Source organism: Pongo pygmaeus, chromosome 20 (genome assembly GCF_028885625.2).
Source record: "Pongo pygmaeus isolate AG05252 chromosome 20, NHGRI_mPonPyg2-v2.0_pri, whole genome shotgun sequence".
NCBI lineage: Eukaryota > Metazoa > Chordata > Mammalia > Primates > Hominidae > Pongo > Pongo pygmaeus.
Genome location: NC_072393.2, coordinates 38160858 through 38177565, shown reverse-complemented (window position 1 = coordinate 38177565; position 16708 = coordinate 38160858). Strand labels below are relative to the sequence as shown.

Here is a 16708-nt window from a genome sequence, read left to right as displayed (position 1 = left end):
TACAGGAAGACCCCGTCTCTACAAAATATTTAAAAATTAGCCAGGCGTGGTGGTGTATGCCCATAGTTCCAGCTACTCCAGAGGCTAAGATGGGAAGATCACTTAAGCCCAGGAGTTTGAGGCTGCAGTGAGCTATGATTGCACCACTGTGCTCTAGCCTGGGTGACAGAGTAAGACTCCGTCCCTAAAAAGAATTTTTTTTTTAATTAAAGAAATAGGCCAGGCATGGTGGCTCATGCCTGTAATCCCAGCACTTTAGGAGGCTGAGGTGGGTGGATTGCTGGAGCCCAGGAATTTGAGATCAGCCTGGGCAACAAGGTGAAACTCCATCTCTACAAAAAGTACAAAAGTTAGCTGGGCCTGGTTGTGCATGCCTGTAGTCTCAGCTACTTGGGAGGCTGAGATGGAAGGATCAGCCAAGGTTGTGGTAAGCCAAGATCGCGCCATTGCACTCCAGCCTGGGCAACAGAGCAAGACCCTGTCTCAAAAAATAATTAATTAATTAAAAAAAAGATTGGTTTCTTGGGATGAAGCGATAGGCTAAGATTCCAAGTATGAGTTGATTTCTTTTGCTGTAAATCTTTTTTCTGGACTCATCTTTCTGAGGAACCTTAGGCAGGCACCCTGTTTCCTGTCTCTGAGATTACAGCAATGGAGACAAACTATAGATGAAATGAAGCAAGTGGGAGAACAGTGGGGAGTGTGAGGGAACCCCCACGGAGCTCACAGCTCAAAACAGCAGGTGCCATCCCTCCGCAGGGCGGGGCTTTTTTTTTTTTTTTTGCTCAGCAACAAAACCAGAGGAACCAGTCGGATGGGATTCATATGAGAGATTCTATTTCAGTTCTAGATTGATTGTCAGTTAGCGCTTTGGACAGTTAATTTTCTAAGCTATAAAGAAGTCAGTGGAAGGCTGCAGCATGAAAATTTCCATTGGAGCAGACGGATTGAGTTGTTTTTTTTTTTTTTTTTTTGAGACGGAATCTCACTCTGTTGCCCAGGTTGGAGTGCAGTGGTGAGATCTCGGCTCACTGCAGCCTCCGCTTCCTGGGTTCAAGTGATTCTCCTGCCTCAGCCTCCGGAGTAGCTGGGATTATAGGCATGCACCACCACACCCAGCTAATTTTATATTTTTGGTAGAGATGGGGTTTTGCCATGTTGGCCAGGCTGGTCTCGAACTCCTGACCTCAGGTGATCGGCCTGCCTCGGCCTCCCAAAGTGCTGGGATTAGAGGCATGAGCCACCGCGCCTGGCCAGAATAGATCTTTCTTGAGGTCTAGGGGAAAAGCCCTGGACTGCTGAATGACTCAGATCTTATGTGTGAGCCTGGCCCCCTGTGAGCCCCTCAGTCCTTCTGCCTGCTCTCTGCTTGTATCTCCATACCTGTCGTGATGGAATTTTGTCCCAGGTGACACAGGAGTTGTGGGGAGCAGGCTGGTTTCTTTACTCAATAGAGATTTAAGTGTTTTGGAAGATAATCCAATTTTTAAAAATTGGCTTAAAAGGCTGGGTGGGGTGGCTCACGCCTGTTATCCCAGCGCTTTCGGTGGCCGAGGCAGGCAGATCACCTGAGGTCAGGAGTTCGAGACCAGCCTGGCCAACATGGTGAAACCCCGTCTGTACTAAAAGTACAAAAATTAGCTGGGTGTGGTGGTGGGCACCTGTAATCCCTGCTACTTGGGAGGCTGAGGCAGGAGGATCGCTTGAACCTGGGAGGCAGAGGTTGCAGTGAGCCAAAATCATGCCACTGCACTCCAGCCTGGGCATTTATTTATAAATAAATAAATAAATAAATAGTGTTAAAATATACATATATAACTTAAAATGTACTATTTTAACCAGTTTTTTATTATAGTAAAATAACACAGAACATAAAATTACCATTTTAATGATTATCTTAAATTTTAAAAATTTTAAAATTATCCTGCCAACCAGAAGCACATTTTAACCATTTTTATGTGCAGTTCAATGGCATTAAGTGCATTTGTACATTCATAGTGTTGTGCAGCCATTACCACTAAACATCTCCAGAAGTTAAAAAATTTTTTTGTTGGTTAGGCAAGGTGGCTCACACCTGTAATCTCGGCACTTTGGGAGGCTGGGTCAGGAGGATCACTTGAATCCAAGAGTTGGAGACCAGTCTGAGCAACATAGGGACATCCCATCTGTACAAAAAATTTTTAAATTAGCTGGGTGTAGGGTGGTGCATGGCTGTAGTCCCAGCTCTTCAGGAGACTGAGGTGGGAGGACCGCTTGAGCCCAGGAGTTTGAGGCTGCAGTGAGCCATGATCGTGCCACTGCACTCCAGTCTGGGCAACAGAGTATGATCTTGTCTCAAAAAGAAATAAATACATTTTTTTTTTTTTTTTTTTTTCCTTTTATTATTATTATTATTATACTTTAGGTTTTATGGTACATGTGCGCAATGTGCAGGTAAGTTACATATGTATACATGTGCCATGCTGGTGCGCTGCACCCACCAACTTGTCATCTAGCATTAGGTATATCTCCCAATGCTATCCCTCCCCCCTCCCCCCGAAATAAATACATTTTTTAAAAGTATATATTTTTTAAGAGACAGGGGTCTCAGTACGTTGCCCAGGCTGGTCTTGAACTCTTAATGTCAAGCAACCCTCCCACCTCAGCCTCCCTTGTAGCTGGGATTACAGGCAGCAGCCCCTGTGCCCAGCTATCTCTGGAACTTTTTCATCATCCAAAGCAAAGCTCTGTACTCAGTTAAGCAATAACTTCCCATTGCCCGCTTTCCCATCCCCAGCTAACCTCTATTCTCCTTTCTGTTTCTGTGAATTTGACTATTCCGGGTACCTTATCTAAATGGAATCCTACAATATTGATCCTTTTGTGACTGGCTTGTTTCACTTAGCATAATGTCCTTATTTACACTGTACCATGTGTCAGAATTTCATTCCTTTTTAAGGCTGAAAAATATTCCGTTGTATGGATAGGCTACATTGTGTTTAATCATTCGTCTGCTCATGGATGTCTGGGTGGTTTCCACTTTTCAGCTCTTGTGAATAATGTTGCTATTAACACGGGTGTTCAAGTGTCATTTAAGCCCCCTCTTTCAATTGTTTGGGGAGAGATATCATAGGAGTGGAATTGCTGGACCATATAATTGAGAATCAAATTTTTAAATATGTTGTAGGACACCGGTTCTTTTTTTTTCTCCTATCTTTCCTTTTTTTTTTTTTTTTTTTTTGAGACAGAGTCTTGCTCTGTCACCCAGGCTGGAGTGCAGTAGTGAGATCTCGGCTCACTGCAACCTCTGCCTCCTGGGCCCAAGCAATCCTCCTGCCTCAGCCTCCAGAGGAGCTGAGACTATAGGGGCACGCCATCACACCCGGCTAATTTTTGTATTTTTTTGTAGAGACAGGGTTTCACCATGTTGCCCACGCTGGTCTTAAATTCCTGACGCAAGTGATCTGCTCGCTTCGGCCTCCCAAAGTGTTGGCATTATGAGCATGAGCCACCGCACCTGGCCTCCTGTCTTTTCTCTACAGCAACGTGATGAAGTAAATATAAACCCGAACTAATGGGCAAAACATTTTCCACTTTTAGGGGTTTTAAACTACCTGAAAGAGACATTTACCCATACTCCAAGTTATGACATGAGCCCTGCCATGCTCAGCGTGCTCGTCAAAATGATGCTTGCACAAGCCCAAGAAAGCGTGTTTGAGAAAATCGGCCTTCCTGGGATCCGGAATGAATTCTTCATGCTGGTGGGGGTGGCTCAGGAGGCTGCCCAGGTAAGACTCCCTGGTTCCTGTGACTTTGGGGAGTGGGCGGGAAATGCTGGCACAGGAGCACTGGAAGTAGCGGGGCCTTCCCACGGGAGCTTGCCTGTGACCTGGGCATTGTGCCAGCTCCGGCCAGCACTGCTGGCTTGAGTTTTCTTGGCAAGTATTGGTGTTTCAGATACGGATCACTGATTCCATCTGCAGCTTAACCTAAAAACCAGCATAATGACAGTAGCCTGATCCCCCTGTTAACTGTGACAATGACAGAACGAGGGGTTGATTGGACTTGCTCCCAGATTCTGGAGCAGCCCCTGGCAGGGGCTGTTGCATGGGAAGAAGAAAGGGCTCTTTCTCTGCAAATGGGTTCATGAGGGCCCTTGTGCCGGGCTGCCCCTTCCCAGTGCCCCTTCTATTTCAGGTGGGAGAGGTCTACCAACAGCTGCACGCAGCCATGAGCCAGGCGCCGGTGAAAGAGAACATCCCCTACTCCTGGGCCAGCTTAGCCTGCGTGAAGGCCCACCACTACGCGGCCCTGGCCCACTACTTCACTGCCATCCTCCTCATCGACCACCAGGGTAAGGCCTGGGAGGTTCGGGGGTTTGGCCAGGGCTGTGGTCCAGCTGCCCCAGGGGGGATTCTGAGCTGAGCAAGAGCTAACTGCCTTCCCTGGAGATGCTCACAGGCTGAAGGTAGAGGATGGGAGTGACCCGTGACTGAGGCAGCTGCTGCACAGGCCATGGTGGGGTTAGGGGTTATAAGCTTCTTTAGAGAGAGGAAGAAGAGGCATGTTTAATTCTGCCTGGGTGCAAGAGGATGAATTTTCACCTGGAATCTAGAATCTAAGGGAAGGCCAAAAATGCTGGCATCAAGATAAGTAACATTTTAAGGTAATATTTTAAAAGAATCAAAATTAATGCAGGCCGGGTACTGTGACTCATGCCTGTAATCCCAGCACTTTGGGAGGCCAAGGCAGGCAGATCATTTGAGGTCAGGAGTTTGAGACCAGCCTGGCCAACATGGTGAAACCCTGTCTCTACTAAAAATACAAAAATTAGCCGGGCATGGCGCGCGCCTCTAATCCTAGCTACTCGGGTGACTGAGGCAGAATGGCTTGAGCCGGGGAGGTGGAGGTTGCAGTGAGCCGAGATTGTGCCACTGCACTCCAGCCTGGGTGACAGAGCAAGACTCCATCTCAAAAAAACTAATAATAATAAAATAAAAATTAATGCAAAAAAAATCTGTGATGATCGGAATTTTATTTTATTTATTTATTTTTAGAGATGGGGCTGGAGTGCAGTGGTATGATCATGGCTCACTGCCTTCTTAAACTCCTGGTCTCAAGCGATCCTCCCAATTCAGCCTCCCGAATAGCTGGGACTACAGGCACATGCCACTACACCAGTTAATTAAAAATAAATTTTTTTTTTGTAGAGATGGAGTCTCACTATATTGCCTAAGTTGGTTTCAAACTCCTGGCCTCAAGCAGTTGTCCTGCCTTGGCCTCCCCAAAGTGTTGGGATTACAGGCATGAGCCATGGTGCCTGGCCAGGGATTTTTCATCTAATGAGTACTAATCCAGGCAGCCTCCCAAGGAATTAAAAAGACAGCCTCTGGAGCCAGACTTCCTGGGTTCGTATCTCAGCTCTGCCATGAATGAGCTGTTTTACCTTGGGCAAGTTACTTAGCTGTCCTCTGCCTCGATTTTCTCATCTGTAAAATGGGTATATGGAGAGAACCTACCTCACAGGCTGTCATGAAAACGAAGGGCCTGTACGCAAAGCTCAATAATGCTTTATATACTGTAGGTTCTCTGAAAGTGTGAGCCGCCACTCCTAGTACTATATAGTCTATTAGGTGAGACAAGATGTGGAAACAAATAGAAATACCATATAGTGCCTCGGTGATTGCTGCAGAGACACAAATGCAGCAGCAGGTGGACTCCGTGGTGCAGTCATGGATGGCTTCTCAGAGGCAGTGACATTTGAGTTCGACTTTTCCATCTGCACAGGAGGGAAGGGTCAGCCTAGAGGGAGTAAAGTGTCTGAGCACAGGAACAGAGGCCGAGGGTGCTGGGGAAGTGGAGAGTGGTTTTGTGATGTTTGAGAGCAGGATACGCACCACGAAGGGTGTGGTTGAAGCAGGAAGGGGCTCTGCTGTAGGTGTGCAGGCCTGCAGAGGGGTGCAGGCCAGGCATGACAGGGTCTGGGCTATGCCAGGAGGTTCTGTGTGGTAGGTGAGTCGGAGGAGGTAGCGTGTGGGGGCTCAGGGTCAAATTATGAACGTTGCCGGGTGTGGTGGCTCACGCCTATAATCCCAGCACTTTGGGAGGCCAAGATGGGTGGATCATGAGGTCAGGACCAGCCTGGCCAAGAGGCTGAAACCCCATCTCTACTAAAAATACAAAAATTAGCCAGGCATGGTGGCATGTGCCTGTAATCCCAGCTACTTGGGAGGCTGAGGCAGGAGAATCGCTTGAAGCCAGGAGGTGGAGGTTGCAGTGAGCCAAGATCACACCACTGCACCCAAGCCTGGGCGACAGAGCAAAACTCCATCTCAAAAAAAAAAAAAAAAATTATGAACCTCTGGAGTGTGACTGGTCCCAATGAGCAAGAGCTTCAGGGTAGCTAGGCATAGTGGCTCGCACATTTGATCCCAGCACTTTGGGAGGCTAAGGCATGAGGATCGTTTGAACCCAGGGGTTTGAGAGCAGCCTGGGCAATGTAGCAAGACCTTGTCTTTACAAAAAAATTTAAAAATTAGCCTGGCGTGTGGTGGTGCATGTCTGTAGTCTTAACTACTCAGGAGGCTGAGGTGGGAGGATCACTTGAGCCCAGGAGTTCAAGGCGGCAGTGAACTATGGTTGTGTCATTGCACTCCAGCCTGGTGACAGAGTGAGACCACACTCCAACCTGAGTGACAGAGTGAGACCATCTCAAAGAAAAAAAAAGCTTGAGGGTCAGACTGCCTGGGGTGTGTCCAGGGGCAGAAAGGAGACCCATGATCCCAAATGCCTTGTGAAACTGCAGAAGAAAGGAAGCTGGAGACGTGGTAGAAAGAGAAATCTCTATGTGGGCCTGTGGCCAGGTCCGTGAGAGGGGATTTAACCTGTGGTTCTCTTTGCAGTGAAGCCAGGCACGGATCTGGACCACCAGGAGAAGTGCTTGTCCCAGCTCTACGACCACATGCCAGAGGGGCTGACACCCTTGGCCACACTGAAGAATGATCAGCAGCGCCGACAGCTGGGTGCGTGTCCCCCTGCACTCAGACGTGGGCCCCACTTGGTGCCCAGCTGGTCCTGCTCACAGACAGCCACAGAGAGGTCCCTGAAGAGGGCCCGGGAGAGGGGAGTGTTCCGAGTCATCGTGGCCACTTTGGGTTCAGAAGTCATGAGGCGCAGTCCTGAGCCTCAGAGGGCTTCCCAGGCTGTGTTCTCATGGGTTCCATAGCACCCAGGCCTCCCACTGTGGAGCCAGGACTTTAACCATCTCCCTTGGGGTCCACAGGGTGGCCTGTATCATGCTAACAGGGAAGGAGACGTTTGTTGATTTCCTTATGCATGGCTGAATTACCAAGAACACCTAATGACTGGTAATGAAGTGTCCTGGTTTTTAGTCTCTGCCATGTCTCAGTGTGAATATCTCTTCCCATGTGCAGACCTCACCTCCACCACCCTAACCTGCCCCGCTGCGCACCACTCATGCACACATACGCAGCTTCGCCGTCTCAGTGATGGCAACTCCCGCCCCTCTAGGTGCTCAGGCCAGAAACCTTGGACTCACTCTCCACTCTTCTTTTCTTTCCTCCTCTTTCCCCTCCCCTCCCCTCTGCTCCCCTCCCCTCTCCTCCCCTGCTCCCGTCCCCTCCCCTCCCCTCCTCTCCCGTTCTCTCCTCTCCTCTTCCCTCCCCTGTTACCCTCCGCTCCCCTCCTATCCCCTCCTCTCCCCTCCTCTCTTCTCCCCTTCTCTCCTCTCTCCTCCGGTTCTCCCTCTTCTCCCCCTCCTGTCCTTGTTCCTTGTTGCTTTCCTTTTCTCTCCCTTTCCTCTCCTCTCTCTCCTTTATTCTTTCCTTCTTTCCTTTCTCTCTCTCTCTCCTCCCCATCTATCCTTCCTCCCTCCTTTCCTCTTTCCTTTTCTTTCATTTGCTTTCTTTGACAGCATCTTTCTGTCCCCCAGGCTGCAGTGCAGTAGTGCAACCACAGCTCAGTGCAGCCTCGAACTCCTGGCTTGAAGTGATCCTCCTGCCTCAGCCTCCTGAGTAGCTGGGACTACAGGCATGCACCACCACACCCGGCTAATATTGTATAAAGGTTTTTGTAGAGATGCGGACTCACTATGTTGCCCAGGCTGGTTTTGAACTCCTGGCCTCCAGCGATCCTCCTGCCTCTGTCTCCCAAAGTGCTGGGTTTACAGGCATGAGCCACCACACCTAACCTCTTGTCTTACTTTCTCACCCTACATTTGATTAGCAAATCCCTTTGGCTGTACTTAGAAAACACATCTCAAATCTGGCCACTTTAATCCTGCTGCCCTGGTGGAAGCCACATGTGTACAGTGCTTATTTAACAAACATTCACTCACTTAAACCCCACACAACACTATGAGGTGGGTCTCGTGGCATCCCCATATTACAGCTGAGGAAACTGAGGCCCAGAGAGGTCACGTGGCTTGCCCTGCTCATAGCTGGTTTTCCTGCTGCCCCTTCAGAGTCTGGTCACGCAAGTCAGATCACATCAGTCCCCTGCTCTCACTCCAGTGGGCTCCCATCTCATGTAGAACAGGAATGAGAGCCCTCATCTCGCTCCCGTGAGGTCCGCCATGATCTGGCCTGGCTCTTTCTTCCCTGCACTCATTCTCTCCCGCCCTCGCTGCCTCCAGGCACACCCTAGCTCCTCCTTGCCCTAGAACACCTGCACGTGCCCCTGCCCCAGGGCCCTCGCACCTGCTGCTCTTTCACATCCATCAGGGCTCTGCTCAAAAAGGACCATATCACAAAGCTTTCCTTGGCCGGGTGTGGTGGCTCACATCTGCAATCCCAGCACTTTGGGAGGCCGAGGTGGGAGGATAGCTTGAAGTCAGGAGTTTAAGACCAGCCTGGGCAACATGGAGAAACCCCATCTCTACCAAAAATACAAAAACTTAGCCAGATGTGGTGGTGTGTGCCTGTAGTCCCAGCTACTTGGGAGGCTGAGGTGGGAGAATCGCTTGAACCTGGGAGGTGGAGGTTGCAGTGAGCCAAGATCGTGCCACTGCATTCCAGCCTGGGTGACAAAGCAAGACTCCGTCTCAAGAGAAAAAAAAAAAAAAAGCCTTTCTCGGTCACCCATCGTAGGACAACCCCATTCCCAGTCTTCTCTTACCATCTCCGCTTACCCTGCTTTATTTTTCTCTATAACCTCATCACCACCCCATCCATTACATATTTCTTGTCTTGTTAGTTATCTGTCTTCAACCACTACATGTAAACTCCATGAATGTGGGGGCAGTTTGTTTACTTGCTGCTTTATCTCTAGTGCCCAGCACATTTGGTAAATATTTGTTGAGTGAACATCTTATGGACACAAGTGAGCTTATTACATACGCATTTAAGGGAGGCTTGGGCTGGGCGCGGTGACTCAACGCCTGTTATCCTACCACTCTAAGGCAGGCGGATTGCTTGAGGCCAGGAGTTTGAGACCAGCCTGGGCAACACAGCAATGATAATGAAATGATAATGATAATGAAAACATTATCCAAGTGTGGTGGTGCATGCCTGTGGTCCCAGCTACTCAAGAGTCAGAAGCGGGAGGTTCAGTTGAGCCCAGGAGTTTGAGGCTGCAGTAAGCCATGATTGCAGCACTGTACTCCAGCGTGCGAAACAAAGTGAGACCCTGTCTCTAAATATAAAATATAAAATGAAATAAAATAATATTTTAATAAAAGGCTTGTTGTAACCAAGTGAGTTATAGAGAAACACCACACTTTGAGACTAATTCAGGAGTCCTTTATTAGCCGGCGACCGAGAGATGGCTAACGCTCGAAATTCTCTCGGGCCTGAAGAAGGGGCTAGATTTTCTTTTATACTATGGTCTAAATAGAGGAGGGGGGTTTAACTGAAGCAATTTTACAGAAGCAGAATAGGAAAAAAGTTAAAAAAAGTAATTGGTTATAGAAGCAGTTACAAAAAACAAACAGTTCCAGGTGCAGGGGCTTAAACTATCACGTACCTGCCACTGAGCACATCCCCAGGAGCTGCTGGTACAGCCTGCCTCAATATCTTATCAGCAGTTTGCATTCCTGGATGTGCTTGGAGTCAGCTTACACTAGTTATTCCCTTAAGGGGGATAAAGGGGGCTGCAAGGGAAGAAACGAAAATGGAGTCTGTCCGGCTCTCTCTGCTAGGAGAGAGTCACTCAGGTTAAAATAAGGTAGGGTATCACAGGCTCTAGCTCTCCAGGCAGATCCTTTAGAAAAGAGAACGTCCAACCTTTTGGGCTGCCCCTTGGGCCCTTATGCTCTGCTTGGTGGATCTGCAAGTCACGTGGGTGCTGGCTTCCGTCTGCAGGGAAGTCCCACCTGCGCAGAGCCATGGCTCATCATGAGGAGTCGGTGCGGGAGGCCAGCCTCTGCAAGAAGCTGCGGAGCATTGAGGTGCTACAGAAGGTGCTGTGTGCGGCACAGGAACGCTCCCGGCTCACGTACGCCCAGCACCAGGAGGATGATGACCTGCTGAACCTGATGGACGCCCCCAGTGTTGTTGGTGAGTAACCTAGACTGTGTTCCCTCTGTGGGGGTGCCTGTGCCGCGGAAAGAGCACGCCTGGCCTGTGGGGGTTGAGCAAGCCCTTGCTGTGTGCTTGGCACAGGGAGGGCTGCACAGGGCAGGGACCGAGGTGCTGCTTTTGCCCTGGAGTTCTCTTTTCTTTTTGAGATGGAGTCTCGCTCTGTTGCCCAGGCTGGAGTGCAGTGGCATGATCTCGGCTCACTGCAACCTCTGCTTCCTGGGTTCAAGTGATTCTTCTGCCTCAGCCTCCCAAGTAGCTGGGATTACAAGCGCCCACCACCACACCCAGCTAATTTTTGGATTTTTAGTAGAGATTGGGTTTCACCATGTTGGCCAGGCTGGTCTCGAACTCCTGACCTCAAGTGATCCGCCTGCCTTGGCCTCCCAGAGTGCTGGGATTACCAGGGTAAGCCACCACACCTGGCCTAGATACACTTTTTATGCTGTTTGTTCTTGTGTAGAATCAGGCTGCCCTGGGATCCTTTGTTAGAAATTGACCAGCCTTATGTTAAGGGTAGTCCGAGCCTGCTGTGAAGATGCTGGTGGGGGTATGTAGCTGTCAATGGTCATGATTTGCCAAACCTCCTTTTCACTGGGAAATCCTTGTATCACATTAATAATGAAAAGGTCAAGCACGGTGGCTCAAACCTGTAATCTCAGCACTTTGGGAGGCCGAGGCAGGAGGACTACTTCAGCTCAGGAGTTTGAGACCAGCCTGGGCAACATAGTGAGACCCCCTCTCTACAAAAAATAAAAAAAAAATTCATCAGGTTGGTGGTGCATACCTATAGTTCCAGCTACTTGGGAGGCTGAGGCAGGAGAATCATTTGAGTCCTGGAGGTCAAGCTGCAAGAGAGCTGTGATCGCACCACTGCACTCCAGGTTGGGCGACAGAGTGACACCCTGTCTCAAAATAGTAATAATGATGAAAACAGAAAGCACAGTATCCCAGGGCTGTGTCCAGTGAGGCATGGAACTTCCATAACAACAACACTTGAAACATAGATGACTTCTCAATAGGTTTTTTTGTTTGTTTTTGAGAAGTCATTTCGCTCTTGTCACCCAGGCTGGAGTGCAGTGGCATGATCTCAGCTCACTGCAACCTCTGCCTCCCTGGTTCAAGCCTCAGCCTCCCAAGTAGCTGGGACTACAGGCGCGTGCCACCACGCCTGGCTAATTTTTTGTATTTTTAGTAGAGATGGGGTTTCATCATGTTGGCCAGGCTGGTCTTGAACTCTTGACCTCAGATGATCCTCCCACCGTGGCCTCCCAAAGTGCTGGGATTACAAGCATTAGCCACCGTGCCCGGCCTCCTCATTAGGGTTTTATGAGTGCCAGAGAAGCCCACTAAGCCCCTTAAGTATCAGGAAACCCCATAGGAATGTGTCTGGTTATCACTCCTTGGTCCCAGCTCGGGAATGAGTTATACCTCCCATGGCTCGCTGGAGGTACCCAAATGGAAGGTACAGTTCACCCTAGGTCGGGGGTTGAGCTGTGTTCCATCTTCTTCTACTACTTGTCTAAATCGAGGGGAAGGATGTGTGACTAAGAGAAAGTTCTGTTCTGTCTCCTTCCCAAAGATCACTTTCTTTTTTTTTTTCCCCCCCCCGGAGTCTTACTCTGTCACCCAGGCTGGAGTGCAGTGGCATGACTTCAACTCACTGCAACCTCTGCCTCCTGGGTTCAAGTGATTCTCCTGCCTCAGCCTCCCGAGTAACTTGGATTACAGTCGCCTGCCACCACACCTGGCTAATTTTTGTATTTTTAATAGAGACAGGGTTTCACCATGCTGGCCAGACTGGTCTTGAACTTCTGGCCTCAAGTGATCCACCTGCCTCAGCCTCCCAAAGTGCTGGGATTACAGGCGTGAGCCACAACACTGGGCTATAAGGATCACTTTCAATTACAGAAACATTTATCCTCCCATTTCTAATCCTCTATTCTAGCTAAAACTGAGCAAGAGGTTGACATTATATTGCCCCAGTTTTCCAAGCTGACAGTCACGGACTTCTTCCAGAAGCTGGTATGTTGAAAGCTCTCTACATAAATGATCTAAGGGGACAGCTCTTCACTTTGGCGAGTATGGTGTCTTAGTCCATGTGGGCTGCTATAACAAAATGCCTCAAACTGGGTGGCTTATGAACAGCAGAAATGTATTTCTCAGTTCTGGAGGCTGGGAAGTCCAAGACCAAGGTGTCTGCTGAAGGCCCATGTTCTGGTTTATAGGTGGGGCCTTCTACCTGTATCCTCATGGCAGAAAAGGTGATGAGCTCCCTTGGGCCTGTTTTAAAAGCATGTATTCCATTCTTGAGGGCTCCACCCCAAGACTGAATCACCTCTCGAGAGGCCCCACTTCCTAATAATTACATTGATGATTTTAATATACATTTTAAATTTTAATAAATATTAATAAAATTTTAATATTTTAATATACAAACTTTGGGAGGGTACAAACATTCAGACCATAGCATATTTTATTTTATTCATTTATTTTTATTTATTTGTTTTTTGAGACAGAGTCTTACTCTGTTGCCCAGGCTGGAGTGCAGTGGTGCGATCTCAGCTCACTGCAGCCTCCGCCTCCCAGGTTCAAGTGATTCTCCAGCTTCAGCCTCCCGAGTAGTTGGGATTACAGGCCTGTGCCACTATGCTTAGCTAATTTTGTATTTTTAGTAGAGACGGGGTTTCACCATGTTGGCCAGGCTGATCTTGAACTACTGGGCTCCAGTGATCCGCTCACCTCGGCCTCCCAAAGTGCTGGGATTACAGGCCTGAGCCACTGTGCCCGGCCCCGTAGCATATTTTAAAAGTAGTTTTTAGGTATTGTCTATTTAAAAATTTTTAAAATATTTTTTAATTTTTTTTAGAGACATGGTCTCACTGTGTCACCTAGGCTGGATGACAGTGGCATGATCATAGCTCACTGCAGCCTGAACCTTCTGGGCTCAAGCGATCCTCCTGCCTCAGCTACCCTAGTAGATGGGACTACAGGCACACACCACCACGTCCAACTAATTTTTATTTCTTGTAGAGATGGGGTCTTGCTATGTTGCCTAGGCTGGTCTCAAACTCCTGGGCTCAAACCATCTTCCTGCCTAGGCATCCCAGAGTGCTGGGATTACAGGTATGAGCCACTGTGCCTGGCCTGAGATTTTTTTTCCTTTTTTATTTTTTTAGACAGGGTCTAACTCTGTTTTCACCCAGGCTGGAGTGCAGTGGCACAATCATAGTTCACTGCAGCCTCGAACTGCTGGGCTCAAGAAGTCCTCCTGCCTCAGCAGCCTGAGTAGATGGAACCATAGGCGTGCACTACCATGCCTGGCTAATTATTTTATGTTTTTAGTAGAGAATGGTTCCCGCTATGTTGCCCAGGCTGGTCTCAAACCCCTGGCCTCAAGCGATCCTTCTGCCTTGGTCACACAAAGTGCTTAGGATTACAGGCATGACACGCTTGGTCTTAAATTGTTTATATTAGAGATTTTATTTAAGATAATTTTGGCCGGGTGTGGTGGCTCACGCCTTTAATCCCAGCACTTTGGGAAGCTGAGGTGGGCGGATCACCTGAGGTCAGGAGTTTGAGACCAGCCTGTCCAACATGGTGAAACCCCATCTCTGCTAAAAATACAAAAATTAGCCGGGCATGGTGGTTCGCACCTGTAATCCCAGCTACTCAGGAGAATTGCTTGAACCCGGGAGGCAGAGGCTGCAGTGAGCCGAGATCACACCACCACACTCTAGCCTGGGCGACAGAGCGAGACAATGTCTCAAAAAAAAAAAAAGAAAAAGATAATTAGTACAATGTCTAAAAGATAATTTTATTGAAAATATATTGGGTATGTTTGAGAAGATGGCTTTCCAGGTTCTCGCATGACTGCTGTAGCATGTATGCCCCCAGATGTGTCATTTGTCCCTGAACAAGAAGGCCAAGTAAGATCTTCAAGGACAGCAGGCAAAATTCCCTTTAGCTTTCAAGCGTCTGATCCAGCCTTCAAATCCTACACCTAACGATGCTCTCTTCCAAAGGGCCCCTTATCTGTGTTTTCGGCTAACAAGCGGTGGACGCCTCCTCGAAGCATCCGCTTCACCGCAGAAGAAGGGGACTTGGGGTTCACCTTGAGAGGGAACGCCCCCGTTCAGGTTCACTTCCTGGATCCTTACTGCTCTGCCTCGGTAAGCACATGTTTTTCTTGGTTGGCAGCAAACACAGATATCTGGGTGATTGAATTTAGGGTAGGTTCACCCATGTCAAAGGCCTGACTTGATGTGAAAGGCCTCATGGGTGCTACATTCCCTAAAAGAAAAGGATTAATTTTTACTGTCTTTTTTTTGTTTGTTTTTTGTTTTTAGTTTTTTTTAGACGTGGGAGGTGGAGGCTGCAGTGAGTCACGATCGTGCAGTGGCGTGATCTCAGGGCTCACTGCAGCTTCTGCTTCCTGGGTTCAAGTGATTCTCCTGTCTCAGCTTCCTGAGTAGCTGGGATTACAGGCACGTGCCACCACACTCAGCTAATTTTAGTTTTTGTTTTTGTTTTTTGAGACGCAGTCTCGCTCTGTCGCCCAGGCTGGAGTGCAGTGGCACAATCTTGGCACTGCAACCTCCACCTCCTGGGTTCAAGTAATTCTCCTGCCTCAGGCTGCTGAGTAGCTGGGATTACAGGTGCGTGCCACCATGCCCGGCTAATTTTTTGTGTGTTTTTAGTAGAGACGGAGTTTCACCGTGTTAGCCAGGATGGTCTCGATCTCCTGATCTCGTGATCCGCCCACCTGGGCCTCCCAAAGTGCTGGGATTACAAGTGTGAGCCACCTGACCCGGCCTAATTTTTGTATTTTTAGTAGAAACAGGGTTTTGCCATGTTGGCCAGGCTGGTCTCGAACTCCTGGCCTCAAGTATTCTGTCTGCCTTGGCCTCCCAGAGTGCTAGGATTACAGGCGTGAGCCACTGTGCCTGGCCAATTTTGGCTTTTTTTTTTTTTTTTTTTTTAATTGCACCCAGGCTGGAGAGCAGTGGCACGATCTCGGCTTACTGCAATGTCTGCCTCCCGAGTTCAAGCAATTCTCCTGCCTCAGCCTCCCAAGTAGCTAGGACTACAGGTGCCCACCACCACACCTGGCTGATTTTTGTATTTTTAGTAGAGATGGGTTTCACCGTGTTGTACAGGCTGGTCTTGAACTACTGACCTCAAGTGGTCTATACCCGTCTCAGCCACCCAAAGCGAATTTTTGCTTTCTTGATGCGAACTTATGCAAATACCTATTTTGTTAATGGGGACTGATTCAAGGATTTGAGTGAACGTTGACTTATTTTCAACAATACTTTTTCAGGTGGCAGGAGCCCGGGAAGGAGATTATATTGTCTCCATTCAGCTTGTGGATTGTAAGTGGCTGACGGTGAGTGAGGTTATGAAGCTGCTGAAGAGCTTTGGCGAGGACGAGATCCAGATGAAAGTCGTGAGCCTCCTGGACTCCACATCATCCATGGTGAGTGCTGACACCTCCCTGGGCAGTCAGTAGTGGCGTGGAGTGAAATCTGCATGAGTTCAGCCCCAGAGGTGTTTACCAGACCCTCTGTCTCCTGCCTGTGTAACATGGTACAAATGACTGGACTCCCAGGCTTGTAATCACTGTAGTGTGCTCACCTTGGGTCAAAGAGAAAATTGGCAAACTTTTTCTTTTTAAAGACAGGGTCTTGCCCTATTGCCCGGGCTGGTTTGCAGTGGTATGATCATGGCTTACTGCAGCCTCTGTCTCCTGGGTTTAAGTGATCCTCCCACCTCAGCCACACAAGCAGCTGGAATTACAGGCACCCACTACCACCCCTGGCTCATTCGTTCTTTATTTATTCTTTTTTTTTTTTAATGAAGTATTTATTGATGATTCTTGGGTGTTTCTCGGAGAGGGGGATATGGCAGGGTCATAGGATAATGGTGGAGAGAAGGTCAGGAGATAAACACATGAACAAAGGTCTCTGGTTTTCCTAGGCAGAGGTCCCTGCGGCCTTCTGCAGTGTTTGTGCCCCTGGGTACTTGAGATTAGGGAGTGGTGATGACTCTTAAAGAGCATGCTGCCTTCAAGCATCTGTTTAACAAAGCACATCTTGCACCGCCCTTAATCCATTTAACCCTGAGTTGACACAGCACATGTTTCAGAGAGCACGGGGCTGGGGGCAAGGCCATAGATCAACAGCATCCCAAGG

At 48.7% G+C, this 16708-nt stretch overlaps 1 protein-coding gene across 2 annotated transcripts in view; it reads left to right on the top strand.

The window, feature by feature from the left end:
* Positions 1–16708, top strand: part of RHPN2 (rhophilin Rho GTPase binding protein 2) — a 92342-nt gene that overhangs the window by 62317 nt on the left and 13317 nt on the right. For both annotated transcript variants that reach the window (XM_054464679.2, XM_063657496.1), the window contains 7 exons: positions 3580–3767; positions 4177–4333; positions 6882–7001; positions 10299–10493; positions 12463–12539; positions 14540–14686; positions 15838–15993. In XM_054464679.2, coding sequence (XP_054320654.2) covers positions 3580–3767; positions 4177–4333; positions 6882–7001; positions 10299–10493; positions 12463–12539; positions 14540–14686; positions 15838–15993 — 1040 coding nt within the window. The remainder of the gene's footprint in view (positions 1–3579; positions 3768–4176; positions 4334–6881; positions 7002–10298; positions 10494–12462; positions 12540–14539; positions 14687–15837; positions 15994–16708) is intronic.